General features: G+C 49.3%; 1 protein-coding gene and 1 long non-coding RNA gene across 7 annotated transcripts in view; both read left to right on the top strand.

Moving 5' to 3' along the window:
• The window catches only part of AFAP1 (actin filament associated protein 1), a 198,420-nt gene extending 179,799 nt beyond the window's left edge, over positions 1 to 18,621 (top strand). For 3 of the 6 annotated variants that reach the window (XM_049886706.1, XM_049886703.1, XM_049886704.1), the window contains 2 exons: positions 8,374 to 8,538; positions 14,666 to 18,621. In XM_049886706.1, coding sequence (XP_049742663.1) covers positions 8,374 to 8,538; positions 14,666 to 14,692 — 192 coding nt within the window. In that variant the 3' untranslated portion in view covers positions 14,693 to 18,621. The remainder of the gene's footprint in view (positions 1 to 8,373; positions 8,539 to 14,665) is intronic. The other 3 variants (XM_049886700.1, XM_049886702.1, XM_049886705.1) reach the window with 1 other exon arrangement.
• Positions 10,307 to 11,822, top strand: LOC126077395 (uncharacterized). The gene is made up of 3 exons (XR_007517731.1): positions 10,307 to 11,437; positions 11,488 to 11,687; positions 11,738 to 11,822. It is a non-coding gene; the product is annotated as an uncharacterized LOC126077395 (long non-coding RNA).
• Positions 18,622 to 24,659: the final 6,038 nt, after the last annotated feature.

Raw genomic sequence — 24,659 nt, forward strand, 5'->3', positions numbered from 1 at the left:
GTGCTCCTTAGTGTGTGCAGTGACAGGGACCGTGTGTGTGGAGTAGAACTGTGCTCCTTAGTGTCTACAGTGACAGTGACCGTGTGTGTGGAGTAGAACTGTGCTCCTTAGTGTCTACAGTGACAGTGACCGTGTGTGTGGAGTAGAACTGTGCTCCGTAGTGTCTACAGTGACAGTGACCGTGTGTGTGGAGTAGAACTGTGCTCCTTAGTGTGTGCAGTGACAGGGACCGTGTGTGTGGAGTAGAACTGTGCTCCGTAGTGTCTACAGTGACAGTGACCGTGTGTGTGGAGTAGAACTGTGCTCCATAGTGTGTGCAGTGACAGTGACCGTGTGTGTGGAGTAGAACTGTGCTCCGTAGTGTCTACAGTGACAGTGACCGTGTGTGTGGAGTAGAACTGTGCTCCGTAGTGTCTACAGTGACAGTGACCGTGTGTGTGGAGTAGAACTGTGCTCCTTAGTGTCTACAGTGACAGTGACCGTGTGTGTGGAGTAGAACTGTGCTCCGTAGTGTGTGCAGTGACAGTGACCGTGTGTGTGGAGTAGAACTGTGCTCCATAGTGTGTGCAGTGACAGTGACCGTGTGTGTGGAGTAGAACTGTGCTCCGTAGTGTCTACAGTGACAGTGACCGTGTGTGTGGAGTAGAACTGTGCTCCTTAGTGTCTACAGTGACAGTGACCGTGTCTGTGGAGTAGAACTGTGCTCCGTAGTGTCTACAGTGACAGTGACCGTGTGTGTGGAGTAGAACTGTGCTCCGTAGTGTCTACAGTGACAGTGACCGTGTGTGTGGAGTAGAACTGTGCTCCGTAGTGTCTACAGTGACAGTGACCGTGTGTGTGGAGTAGAACTGTGCTCCGTAGTGTCTACAGTGACAGTGACCGTGTGTGTGGAGTAGAACTGTGCTCCTTAGTGTCTACAGTGACAGTGACCGTGTGTGTGGAGTAGAACTGTGCTCCTTAGTGTGTGCAGTGACAGTGACCGTGTCTGTGGAGTAGAACTGTGCTCCTTAGTGTCTACAGTGACAGTGACCGTGTGTGTGGAGTAGAACTGTGCTCCGTAGTGTCTACAGTGACAGTGACCGTGTCTGTGGAGTAGAACTGTGCTCCGTAGTGTGTGCAGTGACAGTGACCGTGTGTGTGGAGTAGAACTGTGCTCCGTAGTGTCTACAGTGACAGTGACCGTGTGTGTGGAGTAGAACTGTGCTCCTTAGTGTCTCCAGTGACAGTGACCGTGTGTGTGGAGTAGAACTGTGCTCCGTAGTGTCTACAGTGACAGTGATCGTGTGTGTGGAGTAGAACTGTGCTCCTTAGTGTCTACAGTGACAGTGACCGTGTGTGTGGAGTAGAACTGTGCTCCTTAGTGTGTGCAGTGACAGTGACCGTGTCTGTGGAGTAGAACTGTGCTCCTTAGTGTGTGCAGTGACAGGGACCGTGTGTGTGGAGTAGAACTGTGCTCCTTAGTGTCTACAGTGACAGTGACCGTGTGTGTGGAGTAGAACTGTGCTCCTTAGTGTCTACAGTGACAGTGACCGTGTGTGTGGAGTAGAACTGTGCTCCGTAGTGTCTACAGTGACAGTGACCGTGTGTGTGGAGTAGAACTGTGCTCCTTAGTGTGTGCAGTGACAGGGACCGTGTGTGTGGAGTAGAACTGTGCTCCGTAGTGTCTACAGTGACAGTGCCCGTGTGTGTGGAGTAGAACTGTGCTCCATAGTGTGTGCAGTGACAGTGACCGTGTGTGTGGAGTAGAACTGTGCTCCGTAGTGTCTACAGTGACAGTGACCGTGTGTGTGGAGTAGAACTGTGCTCCGTAGTGTCTACAGTGACAGTGACCGTGTGTGTGGAGTAGAACTGTGCTCCTTAGTGTCTACAGTGACAGTGACCGTGTCTGTGGAGTAGAACTGTGCTCCGTAGTGTGTGCAGTGACAGTGACCGTGTGTGTGGAGTAGAACTGTGCTCCATAGTGTGTGCAGTGACAGTGACCGTGTGTGTGGAGTAGAACTGTGCTCCGTAGTGTCTACAGTGACAGTGACCGTGTGTGTGGAGTAGAACTGTGCTCCTTAGTGTCTACAGTGACAGTGACCGTGTCTGTGGAGTAGAACTGTGCTCCGTAGTGTCTACAGTGACAGTGACCGTGTGTGTGGAGTAGAACTGTGCTCCGTAGTGTCTACAGTGACAGTGACCGCGTGTGTGGAGTAGAACTGTGCTCCTTAGTGTCTACAGTGACAGTGACCGTGTGTGTGGAGTAGAACTGTGCTCCTTAGTGTCTACAGTGACAGTGACCGTGTGTGTGGAGTAGAACTGTGCTCCTTAGTGTCTACAGTGACAGTGACCGTGTGTGGAGTAGAACTGTGCTCTGTAGTGTCTACAGTGACAGTGACCGTGTGTGTGGAGTGGACCTGTGCTCCGTAGTGTGTGCAGTGACAGTGACCGTGTGTGTGGAGTAGAACTGTGCTCCGTAGTGTGTGCAGTGACAGTGACCGTGTGTGTGGAGTAGAACTGTGCTCCTTAGTGTCTACAGTGACAGTGACCGTGTGTGTGGAGTAGAACTGTGCTCCTTAGTGTCTGCAATTACGGCGACCTTTTGGAAGGTCCCTGGGTCGCGAGTGCTAAGGCTGGATGTTCCAGCCCACCCAGCGGTGCCACAGAAGAAAAGCCTGGCAATCTGCTTCTGGATGATCACAGCCATTGAAAACCATTTGAAGCTCATGGAGTCGCCATGCGTCAGAGTTGACACGGCAGCATTGGGTTTTTGGTTGGCCTTTCTTCAGCTGAGTGCTAACTGTTGGCACCACCTAGGCCCTGCAGCTCTTTTGAACCAGGTCCTAATCTGCAGCCAGTTTGCTAGATCGGAAATGTAATTTGATGTAGCAATTTTTAATAAAACATCTGTCATGTGCTGAACGTTCACTGTGCTGGGGACGCTGACGAGTGAAGGCAGACTGTCCTCACCGGTCCAATACGACGGAAATCGGTTTTCAGACACGAACTACCTCCGCAAACCACGCGCTGTTCCCTCCCTATCAGACACTGGGAATGATGGTCGTCCTTTTCACGTAATTACTCCACTCGGTCCTGAGGGCCCGCATGTCAGCTGTTATCCGTCCACTTTCCCAGTGAGAAGCTGGGGCCTCATCATGCATCCCTGAGGGCGGGCAGGCCCGGACCACCGCTTCTGCTCAGCTTGGGACTCCTGGACCTACTGGCCTTTCAGATGGTATTGTTTCATGTCCTTCTCTCCAAGCCATGGTCCCCCATGAACACTGGGTAGACACCAGCCTTGGTGACCCACTGTCCCCCATGGGCACTGGGTGGATACCAGCCTCAGTGACCCGCTGTACCCCCCCCAGGCACTGGGTGGACACCAGCCTCGGCGACCCACTGTACCCCAACGGGCACTGGGTGGACACCAGCCTCGGCGACCCACTGTACCCCCACGGGCACTGGGTGGACACCAGCCTCGGCGACCCACTGTACCCCCACGGGCACTGGGTGGATTTGTGAAGACAGTTGTGACGCTGGCCACTGGTGCAGCTGACACTGGTCACCACCTGACCATTGCTGACCTGCCCATGTTCCCCCGGACCGCTGGCCCCCATCCCCTGGGAGACAATTTCCAACCTCTCCCTCCTCCCCACACGGCAGCCCTCATCCACCTCGGTGACCCCCCTCACCTCTCCCTGTACCTGAGAGACCTCATTCAAGCAGCAGGGTCAGAGCCCTGTTTCCCGTCACCCAAACCGCACGACTACCGGTGCCGAAACTTCTTTCAGCCACAGTAAAATAGTGTTTGGGAGAGCTGGCTCCAGAATCAAATGATTAACTTCCCTGAGTCTTCATTTTTCTATCTGTAAAATGGAGATAATACAGCTGCCGTTGCAGAGGGTCGTAGATGTGAAAGCCGTTGGCACAGAGCCAGTGTTGGCTCATTCATTCCTGTGTTCACTCAGTCGCATGTTCATGCATTCATTCAGCATGTGTGTATACACCTAACACGTATACAGCTGTACACACATACACAGATGCACAGATATATTCACAGACATAAGCCACAAAACCAAATCGGCTGCTGCTGAGTCAGCTCCGACTTGTGGCAGCCCCATGTGTGTCGGAGTAGAACTGTGCTCCACAGGGTTTTCAGTGGCTGATTTTGTGGAAATAAGCAGCCAGACCTTTCTTCTGAGGTGCCTCTAGATGGATTTGAATCACCAGCCTTTCAGTTACAGCCAAGCGTTTAACTGTTTGTGCCACCCAAGGACTCCATAGATGATACAGATATATTGTTGTTGTTGTTAGGTGCCATCAAGTCAGTTCCGACTCATAGTGACCCTGTGGACAACAGAACAAAACACTGCCCATTCCTGCGCCATCCTCGCAATCATTGTTATGCTTGAGCCCATCGTTGCAGCCACTGTGTCAATCCATCTCATCGAGGGTCTTCCTCTTTTTCGCTGATCCTCTGTTTGACCAAGTGTGACGTTCTTCTCCAAGGACTGGTCCCTCATGATAACATGTCCAAAGTGTGTCTCCATCCTTGCTTCTAAGGAGCATTCTGGTTGTACTTCTTCAAGACACATTGTTCATTCTTCTGGCAGTCCATTGTGTATTCAATATTCTTCACCAACGCCATAATTCAACTCTTCTTCGGTCTTCCTTATTCATTGTCCAACTTTCGCATGCATATGAGGCGACTGAAAATATCATGGCTTGGGTCAGGCGCACCTTAGTCATCAAAGTGACATCTTTTTAACACCTCAAAAAGGTCTTTTGCAGCAGATTTACCCAGTGCAACACGTCATTTGATTTCTTGACAGCTGCTTCCTTGGGCATTGATTGTGGATCCAAGTAAAATGAAATTCTTGACAATTCAATATTTTCTCCGTGTATCATGATGTTGCTCATTGGTCCAGTTGTGAGGATTTTTGTTTTCTTTATGTTGGGGTGCAATCCATACTGAAGGCTGTGGTCTTTGATCTTCATCAGTAAGTGCTTCAAGTCCTCTTCCCTTTCAGCAAGCAAGGTTGTGTCACCTGCATATCTGCATATTGGAGCATTCCTCTAATCCCGATGCCCCGTTCTTCTTCATATAGTCCATCTTTTCAGATTATTTGCTGAGCATACAGACTGAATAGGTATGGTGAAATGACACAACCCTGACGCACACTTTTCTTGACTTTAAACCACACAATATCCCCTTGTTCTGTCCAAACGACTGCCTCTTGATCTAGATACAGGTTCCTCATGAGCACAGTTAAGTGTTCTGGAATTCCCATCCTCCACAATGTCGTCCATGATTTGCTATGATCCACACAGTCGAATGCCTTTGCACAGTCGATAAAGCACAGGTGAACCTCCTTCTGGTGTTCTCTGCTTTCAGCCAGGACCCATCATTCGACATACCGTTCTGAATCCGGCGTGAATTCCTGACAGTTCCGTGTCAATGCACTGTTGCAATCTTTCTTGAATTATCTCAGCATAATTTTACTTACATGTGATATTAACAATATTGTTTGATATTTCTGCGTTCTGCTGCGTCACTTTCTTTGGTAAAGGCATGTCTATGGATCTTTTTCAGTCGGTTGGTCAGGTAGCTGTCTTCCAAATTTCTTGGCATAGACTAGTGAGCACTTCCAGCACTGCGTCCGTTTGTTGAAACTCCTCAGTTGGTGTCATGGATTGAATTATGTCCCCCCAAAATGTGTGCATCAGTTTGGCTGGGCCATGATTCCCAGTACTGTGTGGTTGTCCTCCATTTCGTGATTGTAATTTTATGTTAAAGAGGATTAGGATGGGACTGTAACACGTTTACTAAGGTCACATCCCTGATCCAATGTGAAGGGAGTTTCCCTGGGGTGTGGCCTGTGCCAACATTTATCTTACAAGAGATAAAAAGAAAAGGAACCAAACAGAGAGTTAGGGACCTCAAACCACCAAGAAAAAAGCACTGGAGCAGAGCATGTCCTTTGGACCTGGGGTTCCTGTCCAGAGAAGCTGCTAGTCCAGGGAAAGATTGACAAGAAGGACCTTCCTCCAGAGCCAACTGAGAGAGAAAGCCTTCCCCTGGAGCTGACGCCCTGAATTTGTCCTTCTAGCGTACTAGATGTGAGAAAGTAAACTTGTCCTCATTAAAGCCATCCACTCGTGTTTCTGCTACAGCAGCACTAGATGACTGCGACGACTGGTACTCTGTCAGTCCTGGAGTCTTGCTTTTCACCGGTGCCTTCACTACAATTTGGGCTTCCTTGGGTGCCATCAGTTCTTGGTCATGTTCTACCTTCTGAAATGGTTGAGGGTCAACCAAATCTTTTTGATGCAGTGACTCTGTATTCCTTCCATCGTCTTTGGATGCTTCCCGCATTATTCAATATTTTGTCCATAGAATTCTTTAGTATTGCAACTTGAGGCTTGAATTTCTCCTTCAGTTTTTTCAGCTTGAGAAATGCCGAGTGTGTTCTTCCCTTTTGGTTTTCTACCTCCAGCTCTTTGCGCATTTCATTGTAATACCTTACTTTGTCTTCTCAAGCCACCCTTTGAAATCTCCTGTTTATCTCTTTTACTTTACCATTTCTTCTTTTGCTTTAGCTACTCCACGTTCAAGAGCAAGTTTCAGAGTCTCTTCTGACATGCAGTTAGGTCTTTTCTTTATCTCCTGTCTTTTTAATGATCTCTTGCTTTCTTCATGTATGATGTCCTTGATGTCATTCCACAACTCGTCTGGTCTCTGGTCATCAGTGTTCAACGCATCAAATCTATTCTTGAGATGGTCTTTAAATTCAGGTGGGAGGTACTCAAGGTTGTACTTTGGCTCTCGTGGACTTGCTCTGATTTTCTTCAGCTTCAACTTGAAATTGCATATGAGCAATTGATGGTCTGTTCTTCATTTGACCCCTGGCCTTGTTCTGACTGATGACGTTGAGTTTTTCCATTGTTTCTTCCCACAAATGTAGTCGATTCGATTCCTATGTATTCCATCCGGCGAGATACATGTGTAGAGTTGCCAATTACATTGTTGAAAAAAGGTATTTGCAGTGATTAAGTCTTTGGCTTTGCAAAATTCTATCATGCAGTTTCCAGCGTCATTTCTATCACCAAGGTCATAGTTTCCATTAGTGATCCTTCTTCTTTGTTTCCAACTTCTGCAGTCCAAACGCCAGTAATTATCAATGCATCTTGATTACATGTTTGATCAATTTCAGACTGCAGAAGTTGGTAAAAATCTTCAATTTCTTCATCTTTGGCCTTAGCGGTTGAAGCATAAATTTGAACAACAGCCATGTTAACTGGCCTTCCTTGTAGGCATGTGGATATTATCCTGTCGCTGACAGCGTTGTACTTCAGGACAGATCTTGAAACGTTCTTTTTGACAGTGAATGTGATCTGCTCCTCTTCAGTTTGGTATGGCTGTAGATAATAGAAATACAAATGATGATGTAAATGTATGTAAAGATGATACAGGTATAGACGGTGATATAGATTAATGACTGTTATTGTTACTCTGTTCCTTTGCTGGCCACTCCTCCACCCCTCCCTCCCATCTGCACTGCCTTTTAAAAACATTTCCAAGTAAACAAGAACATAGGTAGAATCTGGCAGCTTGGGGGTCGGTCAATAAGCAGAGCCCCCACCCCGGGAATGCTCACCTACCCATTTTAATGAAGAGTGACATGCTGTTCTCCAAAAGTGACGTTGGGGCCCATATTTTGCAGTGACACTCAGGCAGTGGTAACAGGGAGAGTATGTTTGTGGGACACCCCCATTTGGAGGCACGGAACATGGCTGGGCCTTTTTTTTGGAGGGCAGCTGCATTCACACCTTCAAGAGCTGGGAGGAGACAAAGGGTTGTTCTAAGCCTTCCAGAATGTGTCTCCTTGGACGTGTGTAGACCAGGCTGTGTGCCGTCTGTCCTGGGAGCACCCACACTGTAACTGGGTCCCATGAGCTGATGCTCCGAGCTTTTGAGGATCACGTCACTGGGGGTTCTGCTGCCTGGTGTCACTAGGACAGCTGACTGGGAAAAGCTCTTTGAGAAGGAGAGAGCCCTGCACTGGTGCACAGGTGAGAGACTGTGTGATGTAGCCGGAAGAGCCTGCTCTGACATGCAGATGTGGACTGAATCCCACTGTTAACACTTCTTGGCTGTGCCCAGCAAGATATTTCGTCCCCTGGGCCTCAGTGTTCCTGTCTGTAAAATGGGTGTGTTAAAGGGGTTCTGCGGGTAGGCACCAACTAGGCGCTAGTTCTTGATGTTGTTGATTTTGATGCTGTTGTTGTTTTTCTCGTTGTTGTTGTTACCTGCTTCCAAAATCCATTTCTTCTTTCAAACGGACCCCTTTCCTCCTGGAAGCACTGCCTCACACAGGCTTGTTCTCTCGGCAGTCCCCTGTGCCCCGGCACCGGGCATTGGAGAGCTCGCCCATCTCCAGCTGCGACACAAGCGACGCGGAGGGCTGCGTGCCCGTGAACAGCGCCACTGTGCTGAGGAAGAGCCCGGCTGCCACGGGCAGCTCGCCCTGCCGGGGGCACGTGCTGCAGAAGGCCAAGGTGAGCCCGAGCCTGCACCTGTGTGCTCCGACACCCATGTCCACGTCCCGTCCCCCACGTCCACATCCCCTGACCCCCACCTCCACACCCCCCAACCCTGACATCCACTCCCCTGACTCCCACATCCACACCCCCGACCCCCACCTCCATACTCCATGTCCGCATCCCTCGACCCCCACGTCCACACCCCTCGGCCCCCACCTCCACACCCCCAACCCCCACATCCACTCCCCTGAATCCCGCATCCACACCCCCGACTCCCGCATCCACACCCCCGACTCCCACCTCCACACCCCATGTCCACATCCCTCGACCCCCACGTCCATACCCCCCAACCCCCACGTCCATACCCCCCGACCCCCATGTCCACGTCCCCCGACCCCCCTCCACATCCCCCGACCCACACATCCACACCCCCGACCCCCACCTCCACACCCCCGACCCCCACCTCCACGCCCCCGACCTCCATGTCCACATCCCCCAACCCCCACATCCACACCCCCTGACCCCCACGTCCACACCCCCTGACCCCCACGTCCATACTCCCTGACCCCCATGTCCATGCCCCTGACCCCTACGTCCACATCCCCCCGGTCCCCACGTCCATGTCCTCCGACCCCCACATCCACATCCCTCCAACATTCATGTCTGTGTGACCCAGGCCCCTGTTCATGTCCCCCTGACCCCCACGTCCACATCCCCCCGGGCCCCACATCCACATCCCCTGACCCCCACGTCCACACCCCCCGACCCCCATGTCCACACCCCCAACCCCCACGTCCACGTCCCCCTGACTCCCACATCCACATCCCGCCAGCCCCCTGATGTCCACAGCCCCCCGGCCCCCAAGTCCATGTCCCTCCAGACCCCCACGTCCCCACCCCCCTGACCCCCATCCACATCCTTGACCCCCACGTCTGCTGTCTCCCCGGCCCCTTGTCCATGTCGCCCCCTGGTGCCACGTCCACAGAAGGGGTGGCATTTGATCCAGAGGTTTCTGCTGCCAGCGCTCTGTCCTGGCTTGGCTTTTCCTCCTGTCTCTGGAATGAAATCTCAGGACAAAGCCCACGTCAGGTCATAGAGCGCCTCGGACCCTGTCTGCACCCTCCAATCCTGGGAGAAGGGGTGTGGCAGAGGCATCTCCTGCACAGTCAGCATTAGGACTGGGGGTGCAGAAAGCCGGGAGTCAGGGTGCTGACCCTCAGAGGACCGTTGTCTCCCAGAGGGGCGATTGGGCAATGTGGTCTTATCACACCTTCTAATTCTTATACTATCCTTATAATTCTTGTCATACCTTGTAACTCTTATAATATCCTTATAATTCATGTCATACCTTCTAATTCTTGTCATACCTTCTAATTCTTATAATAGCCTTATAATTCTTATCACACCTTCTAATTCTTATAATATCCTTATACTTTTTATTGCACTTCATCATTCTTCTAATAACCTTACAATTCTTATACTTTGTAATTCTTATAATACCTTATAATTCTTATTAAAAAAAAAAGGAACCCCATCGCCATCGAGTCAATTCTGACTCATAGCAGTGACCCTACAGGACAGAGTAGAACTGCCCCATATGGTGTCCAAGGAGCAGCTGGGGGATCTGAACCGCTGCGGACATTTTGGTTAGCACCTTTATCATTCTTATCATACCTTGTAATTCTTATAAAGCTTTATAATTACTATCATACATCACCATTCTTATCATACCTTTTACTTCTTACAATACTTTATAATCCTTAGGGTTTCCAAGGTGCAGCTGGTGGATTCAAACTGCCGACCTTTTGGTTAGCAGCCAAGCTCTTAATCACTGACCCACCACTATTCTACATAATTTTAATCTTACCTTATCATTCTTATACTTTATAATTCTTATAACACCTTTTAATTCTTTTCACTTTTATTTATTTTACTGTTGCTTTTGAAAATGCACAGAGCAAAACATACACCAGTTCAACAGTTTCTACGTATACAATTCAGTGACGCAGATTCCATCCTTCAAATTGTGCAGCCATCCTCACCCCCCTTTCCTGAGCTGTTCCTCCCCCATTAATATACATTCACTGCCCCCTAAGTTTCCTATCTAATCTTTCAAGTTACTGCTGTCAATTTGATCCCATATAGATAGTTCTTTATAAGAGCACACTGCTCAAGGTAGACATTCTTTACTAGTTAAGGTAGACTGTTGTTTGGTTTTAAGAAGACTTCAGGGGATATTTTTGGTTTAAGATTTAAAGATTATCTCAGGGCAATAGTTTCAGGAGTTCATCCGCCCATCATGCCCCGGGAAGTCTGGAGTCCAAGAGAATTTGAAATTCTGTTCTGCATTTCCCCCCTTTTGATCAGAATTCTTCTATAGAATCTTTGGTGAGAGCGTTGAGTACTGGTAGCTGGGCACCGCCCAGTTCTTCGGGCCTCATGGCAGAGGGGACAGTTGTTCATGGAGGTAGTTAGCCACACCTTCCGTATCCTCCTCCTGCCCCTGACTCACCCCGTTGCTCCAGGTGAATTCAGACCGTTCGTTGTGCCTTGGACGACTGCTTGCAAGCTTTTAAGACCCCAGGAACTAGGCATTGAACTAGAAGGTAGAGCAGAGACATTAAACGTGTTATTAAACCAATTAACTGGGAAGTCCTGTAACACCAAGACCCTAAACCTCCAAGCCAAGGAACCAAGTCTCATGAGCCGTTCGGTTGCACGTGAGCAGGCTCTGCAGCTGCTCTTTTTTTTTTTTTTTGGTCATAGATGTAAATGTATCTGTTGCACAACCTTTGCCAGTTCAGCTTTTTACAGGTGTACGAGTTACGGAGAACAACTACGGTAGCCGGCTGTGCTTTCTACAGGTGTACGAGTTACGGAGAACAACTACGGTGACCGGCTGTGCTTTCTACAGGTGTACGAGTTACGGAGAACAACTATGGTGACCGGCTGTGCTTTCTACAGGTGTACGAGTTACGGAGAACAACTACGGTGACCGGCTGTGCTTTCTACAGGTGTACGAGTTACGGAGAACAACTACGGTGACCGGCTGTGCTTTCTACAGGTGTACGAGTTACGGAGAACAACTACGGTGACCGGCTGTGCTTTCTACAGGTGTACGAGTTACGGAGAACAACTACGGTGACCGGCTGTGCTTTCTACAGGTGTACGAGTTACGGAGAACAACTACGATGACCGGCTGTGCTTTTTACAGGTGTACGAGTTACGGAGAACAACTACGGTGACCGGCTGTGCTTTCTACAGGTGTACGAGTTACGGAGAACAACTACGGTAACCGGCTGTGCTTTCTACAGGTGTACGAGTTACGGAGAACAACTACGGTGACCGGCTGTGCTTTTTACAGGTGTACGAGTTATGGAGAACAACTACAATAACTGGCTGTGCAACCGTACCCTTGCCATCTCTTGGGAGGAAGGGAGGCTGTAATTTTTTTTTTTTAATTGTGCTTTAAGTGAAGGTTTACAAATCAAGTCAGTCTTTCATACAAAAATTTATATACACCTTGCTATGTACCCCTAGTTGCCCTCCCCCTAATGAGACAGCACACTCCTTCTCTCCACCCTGTATTTCCACGTCCATTCAGCCAGCTCCTGTCCCCTCTGCCTTCTCATCTCCCCTCCAGGCAGGAGCTGCCCACATAGTCTCGTGTCTACTTGAGCCAAGAAGCTCACTCCTCACTAGTATCATTTTCTGTCTTATGGTCCAGTCCAATCCCTGTCTGAAGAGTTGGCTTTGGGAATGGTTCCTGCCTTGGGCTAACAGAAGGTCTGGGGACCGTGACCTCTGGGGTCCTTCTAGTCTCAGTCTGACCGTTAAGTCTGGTCTTTTTACGAGAATGTGGGGTCTGCATCCCACTGCTCTCCTGCTCCCTCAGGGGTTCTCTGTTGTGTTCCCTGTCAGGGCAGTCATCGGTTGTAGCCAGGCACCATCTAGTTCTTCCGGTCTCAGGCTGATGTAGACTCTGGTTTATGTGGCCCTTTCTGTCTCTTGGGCTCATTATTACCTTGAGTCTTTGGTGTTCTTTATTCTCCTTTGCTCCAGGTGGTTGAGACCAATTGATGCATCTTAGTTGGCTGCTAAATCAATGTGATTTTTCCATCACTGTTAACCCCCTTTTCCCCCTATCTCCTGCCCCTGGTAACCACTAATAATCTTTGGTCTCTGTACCTTTGTCTTTTCTTGTCTTTTTATATAAGTGAGGTCATACAATATTTGTCCTTTGGTGACTGGCATATTTCACTCAGCATCATCTCTTCAAGATCCATCCATGCTGTAGCATGTGTCAAGACTTCGTTTCTCTTTCCGGCTGAGTAGTATTCCATCGTATGTATGTACCACATCTTGTTTATCCATTCATCTGTTGATGGGCGTTTAGGTTGTTTCCACCTTTTGGCTATTGTGCATAGTGGCTGCAGTGAACATTGGTGTACCGGTCTCTGTTTGAATCTCTGCTTTCAGGTCTTTTGGGCACATCCCTAGGAGCGGAGTTGCTGGGTCACAGGGTAGTTCCACCACACTGCTTTCCACAACAGCTGTAGCATTTTGCATTCCCATCAGCAATGGATAAGGGTTCCAATTTCCCCACATTCTTGCCAACATTTCTTACTTTCTGTTTTTTTTTTTAACCTTAACCATCCTAGTGAGCATAAAATGGTATCTCACTGTGGTTTTGGTTATTTGCAGCTCTCTGATGGCTAATGACGCTGAGCATCTTTTCATGTGCTTGGTGGCCATCTGAATGTCCTGTTTGGTGAAATATCTATTCAAGTTCTTTGCCCATTTTATGATTGGATTATTTGTCTTTTTATTGTTAATTCTTATCATACCTTATAATGCTTATGCCACTGCTGTCAAGTCAGTTCCAACTCCTAGCAAGCCTATAGGACAGAATAGAACTGCCCCATAGGATTTCCAAGGCTGTAAATCTTTACGGAAGCAGATTGCCACGTCCTTCTCCCCCAGAGCAGCTAGTGGGTTCAAACTACCAACCTTTCAGTTAGCGGCCGAGCACTTTAGCCGCTGCACCAGTAGGGTTGCCTATAATTCTCATAATACCTTACGAACAAACAACTGGTTGCCCCCAGGTCAGCTCCAACTCATGGCAGCCCAGCGTGTGTCAGAGCAGAGCTGTTTGCTCCATTGATTTTTCAGAAGTAGATCACCAGACTTTTCTTCCAAGGCACCTCTGGTCAGCCTTGAACCGCCGACCTTTTGGTTAGCAGCTGAGCATGTTAATTGTTTGCACCACCCAAGAAAAACCAAACCCGTTGCCCTTGAGTCTATTCCAACTCATAGTGACCGAGGGACTCCATAATTCCTTGAAATTCACATGGGGTCCCCATGAGTCAGAGTCGACTCGAAGGCAACCAGTTACGATGACTTCTTACGCCCTGTCATCGGCGCAGCAGCCCAGAACCACAGAGTGTAGCTACAGGGGGTGCAGAGGGGGCAGCACCGTCTCCTGGAGAGCGTGGGATACTCTTCAAGTGGTGGTGGCCTGGGGTCAGGTCCTCCAGGACAAACAGGAGGTGGCCAGCAGCTACGGGTTGGGGTGGAAGTGCCAGCTGGTCTGGGAGAGGTGGACTGTGCTCTGGCTGAACCTGGTTTCTGGTCCAACTTCATCGCCGTGGGTCCAGGCCGGCCACTGAGCCTCGTTGAAGCTCTGTTTCCTCATGTATAGCACGGGGTTCCCTTTGACCTTAAAGATGTGGTCAGGACAGGGAGAGTAATATCCATTGTCCAGCCCAGTGCCCAGCTCGCTGTCCCTGTGGGCTGCACTGTGGTCATGTCCTGACTGCTGGGCACAGGGTCAGCTTTGTGTCCAGGGCCTGGAGGGGAGGAGATGATGTCCAACTGCCCGCCGATTCATGGCAAATGCTTCACTCTCTAAGTCCCTCAGAAGAAAGGCCTAGCAGTCTACTTCTGGGAAATCAGCCACTGAAAACCTTGTGGAGTGCAGTTCTACTCTGACACGCATAAGGTCACCAGGAGTTGGAGCTGACTTGGCGGCACCTAGTTCCCTTTGGTTCTGTAAGCCCCAAACGGCCTGGAAGGTAGCATGACTGTGTCAGCTGGACACCCTGCTGTCTTGACCTGGACGCCTTATTGCTTGCTTTGTCAGGAGTGGGAGTTGAAGAATGGAACCTAAGGAAGGCAGGAAGGCTCTAGCTTCAGGAGGCGTCAGACCCTCACACAACATCATCATTGCTGACGTTGACACAGGACACTCCACCCAAAGGTGGCATTGTGCAACACAGCCTGAGGGCTCGTGAGCGATTCTGAAACCAGCGCTCGCTTGTATCTTTCTACTGCAAAATGGTGCCCTTTCAAAACAATATACTTGTGTCACTTTGGTTGCTAACTTCACTTGTTAACAAACAAAAACAAAGGAATGGAAAAGTATTGTCCAAGAATCGTGGGCAAATGGAGACAGTCCGTCTTTTTACCCGGTCCCAGGATTACTTCAGCCACCTTGGACCTGCCCAGGACTGAGACAGATGGACCAGGGAACCCTGGGGAAGACCTGGAGTCCACAGCGAGAGCTCGGGCCATGGGCCCCTGCGGCCACTGCTCCAGCCACAACCGACCCAGCATATGAGTGTCGGCCATTGGCTGGACAGAGGGCCCGCGTTCCCCTGCAGCCGCGACGTGGACGCCGTGCGCTCCTGGTCTGCCCTGCAGCCACGACGTGGACGCCGTGCGCTCCTGGTCTGCATCTGCTCCTCCCTCCCCTCCTCCCCCATCACGAGAAGCCATGGATAAGAACACTCTGCTGTGACTCACTGGGTACCTTTTCTTCTTCTTTTTTTTTTTTTGTTTTTTTTGACAAACGCTTTTGTCATCGGACGTGAAAAGCTGCCGCTCTTTTTAAACCATTTTTAAAACGTCCCTTTTTTATCGCTGCACTTGCTGTGAGGACCTTCCAGGGACTGTGTGTCCTGTTCTATGGATGATTTCACTGCTTCTGAGAGCCACCAGAGTAGTTCTGAGACCTCAGAAACATGAGGAATGTGCCCCGTCTCCCTTCACAGGACCCCAGACCCCCACCCAGCGCCGGCAGGGCCTCCTCCCAGGGCCGATGGGCCGACGGGGGTCAAGGCGGTGCGTCTCGTCCCTGCAGGGCCCCAGCTGATGCAGGCGGCCGGGGGGGCCCTGGGAAAAGGAGGCCGGCTCCGGATATTGGAGGAGTAGAGTCACAGCCCCTTAGCCCCCTGGTCTGCCCTGTCCCCCTTCTTTCACCCGATGTGTCCAAGTGGTGATGCTGGGCCTCAGGGTTCTAAGGTGGGACCGTTCCTGCCCTGTGCTCTCAGGAGGGGCCCATCAGGGATCCTCAGCTACGGGAAGGGGTCCTCCTGCCAGAACCCTCTACAGAGAAAGTCACAGGATAAGTCACAGCTTGTCCACAGGCTCTTCCTACCCACGTAGAGTGACAGGGATGCTGCCGGTGGCCTCCACTACCCAGAAGGCTTTCCCTGCCCCTCACAGCCCAGAGGGCAAGGAAACCCAATCTCCCTCCCGCATCTCCCCTAGACGAGCTTCAGGGCGGGTCCGCCTGGCTCCCCCAGATCTGCTCCTCGAGGCCTTGCCTATTGTCCTGCCCTCTGGCCCCGCGAGGCCTCATGTGGTTTTTCTGACGGGACAGGACAGCCGTCCCCCTAATTCCAAACTCCGAGAATTGGAAGCTGTTGAGTGTGAGCCCCTGAAACTTGAACTTGGGGCAGCCCCATCTTCCGGGAGCAAATTCAGTCTGGGGGGTTATCAGCTGGCAGCCCCTCTCTCAAGTCTAGGAAACAGGGCATCGCTGCAGCATTGAGAACTTCTCGTGCCCATGGGAAAGTCCAGATAGGGAATCCAGGGAGAGAGGGACCTTCCGGAAGACATCAAGGCCAGTTCACGGCCGGGCTAGGAGGAGCCCCCATCCTCTCGTTTGTGTTTGTTCTCTCCTCATACGAAGCCATGCATGCTCCTTGGTCTCCCCTGAGGGCCATTTTCTGGGGTGCCCAAGACCCTGCTTTTCACAGATGGTCCATCTGGCAGAAGAATAGACAGGCCCCTGGGTAAAATCTGGGGGGTCAGTTTGGACTGCAAGGGTGTTACCCGCTCTGGGTCAGATCAAGTTGCTTGGATGAAGGCTGTTGGGCCTTCGGCCTCACTACCCTCTGTGTCCAGGGGCACTGGGCTGGGCTCTGGTTCTGACTGTCACTGCAGGAAGGGGGAGAATGGCCAACGACGTCCTCCATCCTGGCCCGGCGTGGGTAGAGAGCCATAGCCTGGTGGGGAACCAGTGCCTGAGAGCCGGGGAGCCGCCAGGGGGCCCTGGGAACCACCTGGTGCCTTTTCTTCACTTTGCAAATGAAGGGACAGAGACTTGGGGGCCAGTCCTGCCCCAGAACACAGCACTGATTGGCACCAGCACCAGATTTAAAGCCTGGTCTTCAGGCTCCAGGGGTCCATATTTTGTGTTTTTTTAAAAAACCCAGATTTTTAAACCCACTTTGCTAAGCATAAGACTTTCAAAGAGGACGGCAAACTTAGAGACCGCTGTGACCGTCCAAGGGGCTCGTTCTAGACGGACCTCGTGGGGGGCGAGTGCCTAGGCCGGACCCCACGGCTGTCCTACGTTCCCCTGACTTCTTTAGATTTGATCAGAAAGTTAGTTTAAAGCGTTTGCTTCAAAATAAGTTATTTATTTGTATATGTTCAAGAAATATAGTTTTTAATTTATATCTGTACATATTAGACACACGTAGACACTTTGTCAGAATTCTGACAGTGATCTCAATTTACTACCCCCCAAAACCAGCCCCACGGGAAGCACCCCCCCTTGCCCTGGGGTGGATGTGGGCATAGCAGTCGCCAGGCTTGGGGGTAAAAGGCTCAGCCTTGCCCTGACCGTGTGTGCAGGGCAGGTCCCCTTCACTGTGTGGCCACAGCCTGGTAGGGTCCCACCCGCAGGGCACGGAGTGGGCGGTCTGTCCAAGTCACTGGCTGGGGACAGCGCAGTGGGGTTGCCCACCTCCGCAGGCCACGAGGCCAGGCTTGTTACCACCAGCGACAGCTGTGCCCTTCCTCCAGGCCCTGCTCCTGGTTGTATTATGTTAAGGTGTTGTCCACCTTCAAAATCCCCTCCGTTTGTGTAATTTTCTAGTTTTTTCAGTTTGCCCACCAGCCTTCTGCCTAGGAACCAATAGGATGGTAAGAGGGTTGGCTTTGCCACCACTGCCTTGGGCACGGGAAGTGGTGCTTGCTGCCCCTTTGTCCAGATTCTGAGAAGCTCAAGCTGGGCACTTGCACCCTCTGTTATGAGGTCTGTGCCCCCTCTCTGCATCATCCCTGTAGGGTCTGAGTGTCTTCCCAGGACGCCAGAATCTGTCCGTCCACAGGGGGTGGTCCTCCCGTGCACAGGAACTTCTGGGGCCCCAGTGACCGTGACCAGCCCCAGGGTCCCATCCCCTTCATCTGCCCATTTTGGTGCCACCAACCCAATCCTGTACCTTATTAATCGTCTTCTCCCCCAGTTACTCACGGTTGTTTCTAAAGAACCCAAAACTACCTTCTCACAGTGGCAACAATTTGGAATTCCCGGACAGGCTTCCAAGGGCACAGCTGTGAAGCTGGAGTTGTGGGTGTCTCTCGTGTGTTTAAGGCCCCATCTTCACCCCAGAAAAGAATACGAAGTCTGCTGACACACTGTTTGGGGGAGAAATGTTGCATATTTATAGATCCACAGACCCAGCTCACCAGCCATATGCTCTGTGGGTTCACCTGTCTCGGAACTAGACAACTCCCAAAGGTTGGCAGCATCAAGGTGTGGCCAAGTGTTTCCTTCCGCCCCCTCAGTGAAAAAGGGACAGCTGCTGAGGTGACGTTCTTACCAGGTGCAGTCGGCAGGGGGTGGGTCATCCTGGGAGTTCACAGTAAGACCCTCCAGTCAAGCAGATGCTGATAATTAGAAGTGGCCTCTTCCGAGCGTTTCTATTACGTTAGAATCAGCAGACAAGATGCCCCTCGATTTACATAAAGGTCAGGGCAGTACTGAAATGTTGAGCTGTTGCCATCCTTTTTTTTTTTTTTTTTCCCTAAAATAAGTTTTTATGGGAAAAAACAAGTTCAGATTCAGGGTGTAGTTTTAAAGAGGGTAATTCCTTTTTTTTTGTTTTCGTTGCTATTTTGGTTTGGTTTTTATCCCCATGATGGGCTGGCCTCATACCGTGAAAGAAATTGAAATTTTGGGGGCCATGTGACTTTTTTATCACATGACACAGCATCGTAGAAGCCGCAGGAGGGCCCCTACCTGTGAGCCCCAGACACCCCACGCCAAAGTAGGACAGCTCGGTGCTTTAACGGAAGGAGAGCTTGACACCCACAACGTGGCCGGTTTCAGGTGCGTCTTTCTGCCTGTCTTTTGTGAGACATTCTGGCCGAGTCCTCTGGAAAGTCTCGACAGGGTGTGTCATCAAGTATATTTTTATGGTTGCCGTGGAAGGTGGCTTCAAAATGGTGTCATCAGATCACAGTTCTTAGGGACCAAAGGTGTTTTTAATAAGATAATTTTTTTTTTAATTTGACTTTGTAGCAGGAAGGAAAATATCAACCTCCAACTTTCGCATCCATTTTTAAATCATAGACGTTCAGAATCAATTGACCAGGACTGTGAGTTGTAAAATGTTTTCTTATGAAGAATGTAATTATTTCCTGATTGTATTTTTTAAAAAAAAACTAAAGTCATATTTAAAATTCTCTTTGGAAGAAACAGGCAAGAAGATTTTTTTTAACTTAACTATTTTTTTTTATGTTGGCAGTGCCCATTTTAAATGACTGTAAATATATTTTCACTGTGTTTCTCAATGTATTTAATCCATAAAGTGAACAATTTTATCAAAAGGAATTTGCAGCAGAAATATCACTTTTCAGCCCATCTACCCCATTTTGTAGTAGCTTCCCCTAAGTGTTCTGCTTTACTGATGGATTTCTCTACTATTTTACATGCTGTAGCCAGCAGACCGGCGCCCTGTGGCGTGACCCTGTGTGTACAATTAATAAAATTTTACTATTCCCATGGGGCCTCCGTGTCCTCTCTGACCTTGGTTTTTTGAGAAGTTAGCATTTTGAGAAGTTAGCAGCTCCTGAAGTCAAAGAGGCACTTCCCGGACAAGAGGCCACTTCATAGGTGGGAGAGAGGGGTAAGAGGTGCTCCATCTCTGTTAGCAAGAATCCTCTTCCATGAAAAGACCACACAGAGAGTGTCCTGGAGCCACTGAAGCTGGTGAACACTGAAACTATTGCCCTGAGGTCGTCTTTAAACCTTAAACCTCAAACCAGAACCTTCCCTGGAAGTCCACTTTGACCCAAACAATGGTTTAGCCTAGTTAGTGAAGTAGGTCTGCCTTGAGCTTGTGCTGCCTTGAAGGTCTATCTGTGTGGGATCAAACTGACAAGGACATCTCGACATTTCGAAGGTTAGGTGAGAAGCTTAGGGCTGGGGACGTTAACGGTGGTGGAACGATTTGGAAAAGGGTAGTGAGAACAGTTACACAACTTGAAGGATGTAAACAATGCCACTGGATCGGACGTGTAGTTTGTTGAAACTGTGTATTTTTGCAAAAAAAAAAGCGTCTTCTAGCCCACAGACCCGAATGTTCCACTTAGGAAACTTGCGCGCACCTGCTAAAAGCCAAGCTCTGTGCCGGGTGGTAAAGTAAGAAAGGATCAGATATGACTCCCGCTCTCCAGGAGATCATCCCGGTCAAGGAGACACGATACATGAACAGATAACTCAGATGTGGACTCTTTGAGTAGGGAACGTGTGAAGATTTCTGGAATCCTGGGAGGAAGAACAGCTAACTGAGGAAACTGGGTTTTGCACGTGGAGGGCTATTTCAGCTAGGCCGTGGCATATGAATAGGAGCAGCGAGGAGTGCTGCAAGGGAAAGACAGTCCATTCAGAGGCAACAGCAGAGCAGAGGTGGAAGGTGGGCATGGTGAGCTGCTGGGCCAACTGCAATACCGTGTGGCTGGAGCCGAGGGCATGGGAGAAGAAAACAGGAGGTGAGTCCTACGAGCAGGTTGGAGTTGGATTGTGGGGGGCTCACGTGTCATGCAGAGCAGGGCGAACCCTTTAAGACAGAGTGTGCAGCTAAGGCTTCCCGCACGGGAGGGTCTGTCTGTTTCTAGGGAGCCCACGGCCTGCTGGGTGGGGTGTTAGTCCAGGGGGACGAGGCCTAGGGGACTGAAGGGCCCTGCAGCAGCCAGGGGACAGTAAGCACCATGTGACGGGAGTCCAGGGGGACGAGGCCCAGGGGACTGAAGGGTCTGCAGCAGCCAGGGGACAGTAAGCACCACGTGACAGGGTGCCAGGGACCGGCAGAGACTTTCACAAAGACTGAGGTGAAGGTGGGTAAACTGGTAAAGGGTGTCCCTAGGGGTCTAGCTTCCCAAAACTGACATGGAGCTGGGCCTGCTTAGTGTGTCTTAGCCTGTGTTCTCTAGAGAAGCAACACCAGTAAAGTGTATAAATATATAGAGAGGGAGATTTATATCAAGGAAATGGCTCCACACGCTTGTAGAGGCTGGAACACTGGAGGTTTTTCCTGACTCGCTTAGACACGGGGACTGGCAAATCCAAGACTGGCAGGTCAGAGAGCAGGGTTCTGGCTCATAGGCTGCAAAGACTGACCGAGACAGGAAGTAAGCACTAGTTAAAATTCCAAGAACCGGAGGCCAGACAAACAGGAGCCAGCTGCAGGATTCAGAGCGAGCAAAAGCCCACAAGCCTTGTCAGAAAGTCCACCTGTATCGGATGCAGGCCACACCCCCAAGGAAACTCCCTTTCCACTGCTTGGCTACTCACAGCAGATCCCATCATGAAGGTGATCGCATTATATCAAGTCTCATCATGGAGGTCATCACGTCATACGACACCTGCCCAACTACATCATAACTGCCAAGCCTGAGGATCATGGCTCAGCCAAGTTGATACCCAACCTTAATGACCATAGTGCATTTGTGCAGCCAGTGACAAGAAAAGGGACAGCATTGTCTGGGAGAAGACACACAGGAGGAGCAGCCTGGGTTGTGGGGGCCGATGATGGGGAGATGCCCAGTGTGAAGGTGGGAGACGGTGTGCACAGGGGAGTCCCAGGGCACGTGGCAACTGTGGGAAGATCATCCACTTAGGCCCCCTCAAAGGCCTGGATCCAAATGCCCTGGATGGGGCCTCCTGCCACCCTAACCTTTGCTTCCTAAAGTACCGGGTGGAGTCTTGGCCTTCACCCCACAGCTCATGAAGGGTCACCTTCTATTGTTAATGCAAAGGAACTGCATTACAGTCCCCCCACATCCGTCAGTTTGTCACACTGTGGGGCCTTGCCTGTTGCTGGGATGCTGGAAGCTATGCCACCAGTGTTCAAATGTCAGCAGGGTCACCCATGGCAGACAGGTTTCAGCTGAGCTTCCAGACCAGGACAGACTAGGAAGGAGGACCCGGTGGCCTACTTGTGAAAAGAATTAGCCAGTGAAAACATTACAAATAGCAAAATAGCAGCAGAATATTGTCTATGTGATGGCGGAAGATGAGCCCCCCAGGTTGGAAGGCACTCAAAAGGTGACCGGGGAAGAGCTGCCTCCTCAAAGTAGAGTCAACCTTACTGATGTGGATGGACTCAAGCTTTCGGGACCTTCATTTGCTGATGTGGCACGACTCAAAATGAGAAGAAACAGTTGCAAACATCCATTAATAATCAGAACCTGGAATGTATGAAGTATGAATCCAGGAAAATTAGAAATCATCAAAAATGAAATGGAATGCATAAACATCGATACCCTAGGCATTAGTGAGCTGAAAGGGACTGGTATTGGCCATTTTGAAGAGGACAATCACAGGGTCTACTATGCCAGGAATGACAACTTGAAAAGAGGAATGACATTGCATTCATCATCAAAAAGAAAATTTCAAGATCTATCCTGAAGTACAATGCTGTCAGTGACAGGATAATATCCATACCCCTACACGGAAGACCAGTTAATACGACTATTATTCAAGTTTACACACCAACCACTAAGGCCAAAGGTGGGGAAATAGAAGATTTTTACCAACTTTTGTGATCTGAAATTGATCAAACATGCAACCAGGATTCTTTGATAATTATTGGTGATTGGCATTAGAAAGTTGGAAACAATGTAGAATTGGTAGTTGGAAAATATGGCCTAGGTGATAGAAACAATGCCGGAGATCACATGATAGAATTTTGCAAGACCAACAACTTCATTGCAAATACCTTTTTTCAACAACATAAACAGCAAATATACACATGGACCTCGTCAGATAGAATAAACAAGAATCAAGTCTACCCCACCTATGGAAAGAGACAATGGAAAACCTCAGTACCATCAGTCAGAACAAGGCCGGGGCCAACTGTGGAACAGACCATCAATTGCTCATATGTAAGTTCAAGTTGAAACTGAAGAAAATTAAAACAAGTCCAGGAGAGCCAAAGTACGACCTTGAGTCTATCCCACCTGAATTTAGAGACCTTCTCAAGAATAGATTTGATGCATTGAACACTAATGACCGAAGACCAGACAAGTTATGGAATGATATCAAGGACATCATACACGAAGAAAGCAAGAGGTCATTAAAAAGACAGGAAAGAAAGAAAAGACCAAAATGGATGTCAGAAGAGACTCTGACACTCGCTCTTGAATGTTGAGTAGCTAAAGTGAAAGGAAGGAACGATGAAGTAAAAGAGCTGAACAGAAGATCTCAAAGGGCGCTCAAGAAGACAAAGTAAAGTATTATGATGGCATGTGAGACAGCCTGGAGACAGAAAACCAAAAGGGAAGAACACACTCCGCGTTTCTCAAGCTGAAAAAACTGAAGAAAAAATTCAAGCCTTGAGTTGCAATACTGAAGGGTTCTACGGGGAGAATATTAAACAACGCAGGAAGCATCAAAAGAAAAGGGACGGAATACACAGAGTCACTGTATCAAAAAGAATTGGTCGACGTTCAACCATTTCAGGAGGTAGCATATGATCAGGAACCGATGGTACTGAAGGAAGAAGTCCAAGCTGCACTGAAGGCATTGGTGAAAAACAAGACCCCAGGAATTGACAGAATACCAATAGAGATGTTTCAACAAATGGATGCAGCGCTGGAAATGTTCACTCGTCTACGCCAAGAAATTTGCAAGACAGCTACCTGGCCAACTGACTGAAAGAGATCCACCTTCATGCCTATTCCCAAGAAAGGTGATCTAGCTGAATGCAGAAATTATCAAACAATATCATTAATACCACTCGCAAATAAAATTTTGCTGAAGATCATTCAAAAGTGGCTGCAGCAGTATATCAACGGGGAGCTGTTGGAAATTCAAGCCAGATTCAGAAGAGGGCGTGAACCAGGGATATTATTGCTGATGTCAGATGGAGGATCTTGGCTGAAAGCAGAGAATACCAGAAAGATGTCTACCTGTTTTATTGACTATGCAAAGGCATTCGACTGTGTGGATCATAACAAATTACGGATAACATTGTGGAGAATGGGAATTCCAAAACATTTAAATGTGCTCATGAGTAGCCTATACACAGATCAAGAGGCTGTTGTTTGGACAGAACAAGGGGATACTGCATGGTTTAAAGTCAGGAAAGGTGTGCATCAGGGTTGTATTCTTTCACCATACCTATTCGATCTGTATGCTGAACAAATAATCCTAGAAGCTGGACTATATGAAGAAGAACGGGGCATCAGGATTGGAGGAAGACTTATTAACAACCTGCGTTATGCAGATGACACCACCTTGCCTGCTGGAAGTGAAGAGGACTTGAAGCACTTACTGATGAAGATCAAAGACCACAGCCTTCAGTATGGATCACACCTCAACATAAAGAAAACAAAAATCCTCACATCTGGACCAAAAAGCAACATCATGATAAACAGAGAAAGGATTGAAGTTGTCCAGGATTTTATTTTACTTGGATCCACAATCAACAGCCATGGAAGCAGCAGTCAAGAAATCAAAAGACGCATTGCATTGGGCAAATCTGCTGCAAAGGACCTCTTTAAAGTGCTGAAGAGCAAAGATATCACCTTGAAGACTAAGGTGCACCTGACCCAAG

Source organism: Elephas maximus, chromosome 5 (assembly GCF_024166365.1).
Source record: "Elephas maximus indicus isolate mEleMax1 chromosome 5, mEleMax1 primary haplotype, whole genome shotgun sequence".
In the NCBI taxonomy this organism is placed as follows: Eukaryota; Metazoa; Chordata; class Mammalia; order Proboscidea; family Elephantidae; genus Elephas; species Elephas maximus.